Source organism: Colossoma macropomum, unplaced genomic scaffold (genome assembly GCF_904425465.1).
Source record: "Colossoma macropomum unplaced genomic scaffold, Colossoma_macropomum, whole genome shotgun sequence".
NCBI classification, from domain to species: Eukaryota; Metazoa; Chordata; class Actinopteri; order Characiformes; family Serrasalmidae; genus Colossoma; species Colossoma macropomum.
In genome coordinates, this window is record NW_023494794.1 from 8,998,934 (window position 1) to 9,007,256 (window position 8,323).

General features: G+C 39.6%; 1 protein-coding gene across 1 annotated transcript; it reads right to left on the reverse strand.

Annotated features, from left to right (window-relative positions):
* Nucleotides 1-1,101: 1,101 nt before the first annotated feature.
* Nucleotides 1,102-6,426, reverse strand: h3f3c (H3 histone, family 3C). Its single transcript, XM_036580092.1, has 4 exons — nucleotides 6,314-6,426; nucleotides 5,034-5,175; nucleotides 4,367-4,520; nucleotides 1,102-3,110 (listed from the first exon to the last, which is right to left on the reverse strand). Exons 2-4 carry the CDS (start codon nucleotides 5,159-5,161, stop codon nucleotides 2,982-2,984), a joined length of 411 nt encoding a protein of 136 aa, XP_036435985.1. The 5' UTR covers nucleotides 5,162-5,175; nucleotides 6,314-6,426; the 3' UTR covers nucleotides 1,102-2,981.
* Between the last annotated feature and the right edge of the window lie 1,897 nt (nucleotides 6,427-8,323).

The window sequence follows — 8,323 nt, forward strand, 5'->3', positions numbered from 1 at the left end:
TTCACACAGTTTTGTCTTTATTATATTGTTCTGTAAAACTTTTTTAGCAAGTATGAATTTCCCAAGATGCACTTCATTGTGTACTCTAAACAGCTGGCGCTTAATATTTTGAATGGGAACGCCATCATAACTCGGTGAAGCTCATAACTGAAAAACAATCATCTGCTACATTTTACCTTCGGCAATGATTTGCACAGCAATTATAGACATCCATGGTTTTTGGCAACCTTTTATATCTCTACTCAAACAAGCCTAGATTTAATAGTTCCTTGCATCATGAAATGGTTCTTCAGATTAATGGAGAATGTGCTGTAATTGGTTCTATATAGAACCTTTTGAAAAGGGTTCCATATAGCACCAAAACAGGTTCTTCTATTCTTATAAGCTTGACTTCGTAACAATGGAAAAAACATTTTTGGTGCTATATAGAACCATCTTACATCTCTACATAACTACATAAGGTGTTGTAATTGGTTTAAAGTAATGCAATTTGTATAATTATACCTTTGATGAACAACCAACAGTGGCAGATTTTTTAATGTATAATTTTCTTGCTTTTATTCACAACAAAATCAGGGTTTATTTTATTCAAAATCAGTAGCTCCTGATGACCAAACATGACAAATTAAGTGATTCAAAACACTTTTTTTGCCACATGGTTTGAATAATTGGAAACATTTCTTCAAATTTGTGCTTTGACGAACTCAAAGGCAGCAAAGGTCTGAAATATAAAACATCAATGGATTAGAAATTAGCAACACATTTCCAAAAATAAAAGGCCTGAAAAAGGGAATTATTATAAAAGTGTTGTCTTAATATTAATGACTTACTTAAAATGGAAATGAACTAATAAAAGTACATTTCCGTGAATTAAATCTATTCCATCCCAAAGAATGAAAGCCAAGTAAATCAAACTGAAACATTTCAATTTTCTTCAGCAACTGAATTTAATGCTGAGATAAAATCTGCATGTGTTGATTTTACTATGTTTGTAAAACAGAATCATTACTGAATTAAGTTTATAAAATCTTTCATTATGCTGAGTGTGTAGTAACTGCTTACGAGTGTCAAAGACAAAAATCACAGCCGGCAACAAACACGTTGTGTAACATCTATTTATTACCACCATAGTATGAGAAATTTGGAAAATACAAAGATCAGCTTATTTAGATTTCTGAATAAGAAAAATAAACAGAAACATGAGGTTATACTGTGTATCACAACGAGAGAGCGCGAAAGAGAGAGAGGAGCAAAAAGGTCTACACAAAGAGAGTGAAACACTCCGAAAACTAAACGTGGCGATTTTTTTTTTGCTACAATTCGTGACGAATGCCGATCTGTGGAAGAAAAAAAAAAGGGTGAGGGGGGGGAGAGAGAAAGAGAAAGGAAGAGAAAAGCGAGAAGGAGGAGGAGGGATGTCTGAAGAACAGTGAGAGTGAATGAGAGGCTGGTTTAGAGCGCCCCCCTGTGGCTGCCTGAAGTTTTAACAGGAGGAGCAGGATCGGCAATCACTACGATAAAAAAAACAAAAAACAAAGAAACAAATTCAAATTTTCTTTAGTTTTGCTCTTTTTTATCCTAACAGTGGTAAAACAAGTCATGTGTATGCATCATAGAAAAAAAAGACACCATATCAACAATAATAGTAATCATCAATATTATAACAACTTTTAACCAATAGATGCTGGTTTGCAGTTGAATACGATTCTGCTTTGCTGATCACGTCACCCACTCGCACACACGGGGGGAAATGGACCTGCACGTACACACACACACAAATCTGCCAAGAGGTGGACAGACATGGGACATGGGTGGACAGGAAAGAACAGGTGTATGAGGAATGGACAGGTACACAGGGTTGGGTGAAGAAAGGTGTGGAGGTATACGTGTATAAGTACAGATATGGAGGTACAGGTTATTGGTAAGTAGGTCTACAGACACAGGTGAGTAGGTACAGGTACGAAGGTACAGGTGAGTAGGTACAAGTGAGTAAATACAGGTAAGTAGGTTCAGATTATTGGTAAGTAGAGGTCTATAAACACAAGTATGAAAGTACAGGTGAGTAGGTACAGCTACGAAGGTACAGGTATGAAGGTACAAGTACGAAGGTACAGGTTATGGGTAAGTAGAGGTCAACAGACACAGGTATGAAGGTACAGGTCAGCAGGTACAGGTATGAAGGTACAGGTCTGAAGGTACAGATCAGCAGGTACAGGTATGAAGGTACAGGTCAGCAGGTACAGGTATGAAGGTACAGGTCAGCACGTACTGAGGTACAAATACATAGGTACAGGTGAACAGATATACACGTATAGATGAACAGACATCTAAGTATAGATAAGTAGGTACAGGTATGAAAGTACAAGTACACAAGCAAAAGTAAGTAGGTACAGGCAAGAAGGTTCAGGTGTGCGGATACAGATGTACAGGTACAGGGTAGGTAAAGGTGGCCTGGGGCAGTTTTAGTAGCACCCTGCTGTGGAAGTTGCCGCTCCCCTTAAGCAGACTAACCCCAGACACCACCCCTCTGACCTCCCTGTGTGTGCACGTGCATGTGCATATGCGTGTACGTAAACGTCTGTGAAAGACCCCAAGCTTGGCAAGGGTGGACCTCGTTTATGCTCCAACTGTGTGTACGTATACATGAGTTCAGCGTGCGTGCGCCAGAATGTGTGTTGCGTGGATGTGTGTGTGTATATATGTATGTGTGTGTGTGTGTGTGTGGGCGAGTGATCAGCAGCATCTGTTACATGCACATACAGGTACCCTACGCTTCAGTGAGACAGCACTAATAGACTGAAACACATTGGCCTCCCCGTCGCTGATACTCTAAACTCTACCAAGAAAGAGGGAGGAGACGAGTGGAGAGGGAAAAAGAGAGAGAGAGAGAGAGAGTGAGAGAGAGAGAGAGAGAGAGAGAGAGAGAGAGAGAGAGAGAGAGAGAATGCGAAAAAGAGGGGAAGGAGCAGGAAGAGGAGAGCCTAAGCACGCTCTCCACGGATACGGCGGGCCAGCTGGATGTCTTTGGGCATGATGGTGACACGCTTGGCATGGATGGCACACAAGTTGGTGTCCTCGAAAAGACCCACCAGGTACGCCTCGCTGGCCTCCTACACACACACATAAATACACACATGTTAAATTATAATAATTAAAAAACTACACAAAAAATAATTATAAACCTTATTTATAAATGAAACACAAAAAAACAGGAAAAAAGGAGAAACAGAAGAAACAAAAGAGAAAATAAATAACCGAAATAAAGAAATAAAGAGAAAATAGTAACCTAAATAAAATTAACTACAAGATAACAATAATACTGCAGGGCTCTCACGTGGCTTTTAAAACACATTAAAAAAGTGTGTGTGTGTGTGTTTTGCTCCCTTTTTGTCATTTTTCATTTTTGACATTGTTTGAAAAGGTCAGTTGCCCTTAATGTCGTGTTAAAATTTCAAGATGAATCGACCAACAGAAATGATTCAAAATTACTTGGGAAAATAATATTTCTCCATTTACTTCCATTAAAAGCAAAGCATGTTTTTCCTTCTCCTGTAAAGTTATATTTTTGGAGATACAAGGTTTTGTTCCGACAGCAGCGATATATACGACTGTGCTACAACATTGTTAAACCCAAAAACTAATGAATTAATATCAAATAATTAATATTAAATACCAATTAACATTACATAAAATAATTAAAAAGTCATTAAAAACACAACAGACCAGGAGCAGAATTACAGAATGTTCCTGTCTTTAGTCCCAAGTTAGAATCTGAGGAGCTCAAGATTTCATATCATGTTAGGAAAACCAAACGGAGGTTGATGTTTAATTGTTATGTCTGTTACCAAATAAAAGATGATAAAGTGAAGGTGAAAATAGCTAATCGAAATAACGTACACAAAAAAAAGGAAAAACAAGTGAGAAAAACTGCAAATTTTTCCTCAACATTAACAGATGCATGTAATGAGGGGACACTGAGGACAATGTTTGCCACGTCAGGCAGCACATCATGTTAGTTAATGCTAACGTGGTGAACTTATTGAACTACTAGCTGCCTAAAAACCTTCACTATTCAGCAGCAGAAACTGCAGCTCAAAACTCAAGTAAGGACACCACTGAGGTTCTCCTAAAGTGAGGAGGATGCTTCTGTAGTTCCTTTTCTCCTCTGGAGTTAAGATCAGATAGTGAAGTAAGGAAATGCTATTCTGTAATAGCTTCTGACTTAAGACTACCCTTAACTGAACTCGTCATAGTGACCAGACAGATAAGATCTTAGAGTCGGGTGTTTCTGTAACACGGCCCCAAATACTGATTTCAGTCCATACTGAAATGAAAAGCCACCTCATTCTTTCTCTCACAAACCCACCTGCAGAGCCCCAATGGCGGCGCTCTGGAAGCGCAGGTCCGTTTTGAAGTCCTGAGCGATCTCTCTGACCAGACGCTGGAACGGCAGCTTACGGATCAGCAGCTCAGTGGACTTCTGGTATCGACGGATCTCACGCAGAGCCACGGTACCGGGCCTGGACACACAAACAACACGAATCACTTACACAGACGTACACACTACCTGTATAGCGCACAGTACAGTATAAATAAATGTGAAGGATCTTCAACTGCACGGATTTTGAACTGTTAAAATCAATTATAGAACCAACTGCAATAGTATTCAAAAAGTATTCACTCATTTAAATAAGAATTTTTCAACCATAAGGATAGAAAAACAAAGTAAAAGTGCTGCTTTTGTTTAAACAGTTTCCCTTGATGTTTTAAACTGTACATAAATTATTCAGTCATGGTCAAATTTAAGACCACGATGGACTGAACTGCTTATTAAGGAACTGGAATCAAATTGTGATGTCAGGATTTACACTCCTACATATGTTAATACATAAACAATCCACTATTATTTACTTATTCATATATTTACTGTGCTTTATACTGTAATCTGAGTGCTCCTGTGTGAAGAACACATATTTCTAAAGTAAAACTCTTTTCTGCACAGACTGAGCCTGTAAATCTGTTCAGTCTGTCACCTGTAGCGATGAGGCTTCTTCACTCCTCCAGTAGAGGGCGCACTCTTGCGGGCAGCTTTAGTGGCCAGCTGCTTGCGAGGAGCTTTACCTCCTGTCGACTTACGGGCGGTTTGCTTAGTACGGGCCATAGTTACTCAATCACCTGCGGAAAGGAAACAGAGGACAAATTACTGTGTGAATTTTCATCAAAATGTTCAGTTATAAATAATTATTTCACCTTATTAGAGAAATAATGAAAATTTGAATTCCTTTCCTAATAGTATCGATTTATTATTGCAATGCTCTCAAAAATTATTAAACATGCCATCACCAATATATCAAAATTATGCTGTACATTTCATTAACAGTATATTATTAGATTACACATTGCATTTTTGTTCCAAAAAGCTTCAAAAAAATCATCTAAACAATCGCTAAATTCTATAGTTTAACATGGCTATATTTTATTTTCAAGATTTTTCCATTTTTCCCAGCTTATGCATTGATGTGTATTCTTCACAAAGTGTGTTAAACGTCATCTGTTATCTTTTACAAACCGCTTAACATCCAAAACTGCTTTAAAAAACTGTATCCAGCATTTCGGAGTGAAAGTCCTGATGTAAAGTATAACCCTAAGTGACTCGCTCTGCCCCACATGCTATTTCAGGCAACACGAGGGAAAAAAGGAGGAGAAAAAACAATAAATGAAACGAAACCAATCAGCGCTCGCCGAGAGCGCCTTTCAGCCAACAACGGGGGTGCGCATAGCGTCATCGAGAGCAACAACCAATGGCTGATCAGGAGACGAGGATTTCAGCCAATCATGGTCTCCTGCAACCGTCGTGTGGGCGGGGCAGCGCCGGTTGGCGCCGCCCTAAACCGCAAGATTATGGCCGCAATTTGAAAAGCAACTGTAGCGGGGAAGAAGCGGAGAGGACGGGAACTTCACAATAAAACACGAAAACCTCAACGCGAAGCGGCTCAAAACCCTCCCGGCCGGCGAGCAGACACTCTCGGGCGACGGAGGAGCCGGGCAGCCGGGTTTCCCGCCGCGAATCAGCGCCGTAAAACCGAGGCGAAAACGCGCATCACGAGGAGAAAACGAAGTGGGGTTTTTTCTCTACCTCCTCCGAAGAGAAGCAACGGAGCCGCTCCGGCCGCTCGGCGCTCATTTTCAACACGACGACCCCGAATTTTCGACGCGTTTTTCTCGCCCAAAAAGCGCCCGTTTCGCCTAAAAGTTCGACAAAGCGGCGGAAAAGTGTTTTAGGGATAAAACGGCGAGGCTGCGGCGCGCTTACCTGCGGCGGATGCGTTTGGTTTTCGGCGCGGAAGGGTGAGCAGCTCTGCCTGCCGCTCTCTGTTTACTATCTCACTCACACAATGGGAGCCCAGCGGCCAGCGGCAAAATGGCCGCCACGCCAGTCAATCACTATGGCTCTCCCACAATGCACCTGAATTCAGTGTGTAAACAAAACAGGAGAAACCGACTCGCAGCGTTTAACTCACATTTCACCATTAAAACTCTCAACATTTTAAAGGAGCGCGTTTTAAACAGCATTACACACTGCTGCAGTTAGCTGAGGAATCGGCTCTGCTTTTATTTCGCGTTTTTAGGAGCTGAATGAGTTTATGAACTTGAATTTACAAATGTAGCCTAAAATGAAACCAACTGATCACACACATACACACACATATATATGTGTGTGTGTGTGTGTATGTGTATATATATATATGTATATATGTGTATATATATATATATATATATATATATATATGTATGTATATATATCTGTATATATATGTGTGTGTGTGTGTGTGTGTGTGTGTATGCATCGCTGTTGTCAGAAGAAAACCTCATATCTCCAGAATTTTTGCCACATCATTTTGATCCATTTCTTTTGGTCCATTCTTAATGAAATTTACACACAATGTAAAGAACAACAAACATTTTTAACATTTTGAAATTATGTAAAAACTGAGAAACGGCAAAAATGGAGATACGAGGATTTTTATTTTAAAAGTTTATGATCTGTCCACTGGATACCACTCATTACAGAACTAAAAGGGGAACTCTTTGATTGAATGACTACAACACAAATATAGCCATTTTAAATACTATCCAAAACCACCAGTGAACCTACTGAGCTCTGAGTTTGTGTTGGTGATAGTAAAGTTGTGGTAAATTAAATAAAAAATGTTTTTACTATGGACTATTTTGCCTTAGCACACCCTACATGTAGCTTTTCGCCATAAAATGATTGTTAAATTTTGTTTTAGGCCAAAATCTTCTCTCGAAAACTATCATAAAACAATTTCTTTGACATCAGGCAGCGAATTCATAACCATTTCATGTAATGCTATTAATGTCTGGTTCCTATCACCACCACTGTGAACAATCGTGAGTCTGTAAGTTTCTCTAGAACAGAGCATTTCACACCAAACCACTCTGGATGACTTTATTTACATCTCAGTGATTCAATTATATTGAAAATCTGAAAGACGGGTGGACTTCCCCTTTAAATCAGTTGTCCACAGTTCAAACTAACTAAGGTGTATTATCTCTCTCTGTCTCTCTCTCTCTCTCTTACTCTCTCTCTCTACACAGATATTTAAGCAGACACTTAAGGAAACACAGACAGGTGCTCTTCTCTTTGGAGGAGGTCCAGGTTATGTAAATCATTACGTGTGGTTCGTCGCTGTAGATGCTCCTCAGACTATTTAATCATGTTTGAAGTGTTTGTTAAAGCAGCAGTTTGTAACTGTCAGGCTTAATGCACCATCCACTGTATTTGTCTCCTGGGTCCAGTAGGCTTTTAGTCTGGTCTCATTGGGCCGAAGGCGAGAGAGAGAGAGAGAGCATGGCTCTCAGCTAGTTTGCACTCACAGTGTCTAAAATGGGAAAACTGAGCTGCTGACCTCACGCTCCTCTCTGAATGAGTAACAGTGTTTTATTTTACTATCATTTCACTATGAAAGAGGTTTTATTAATACACTCTAGAATCTGTCGTTTATTATTTTTTTATCTGCAAATCACAAAAAACCTTCCTCTGTTCCAAAAAAATCTATTTAAATTGGAAGTGCAGCATCTATTTATGCCCTTTAAAGAAGGATTTCAGTGAGTTTTCCTTTTTTTCTGCATAATTAAGTGGATTTGTATGTAAATTAGGTCATTCAGAGTGGTTTGGTGTGAAACGCTCTGTCCTAGACAAACCTACCAAGTCAGAAGTGTTCACAGTGGTGGTGATGGGAACCAGACGTCCACCTCTAAAAGCTCCCTCACAGAAAGTTACTACATTAAATGGTTATGA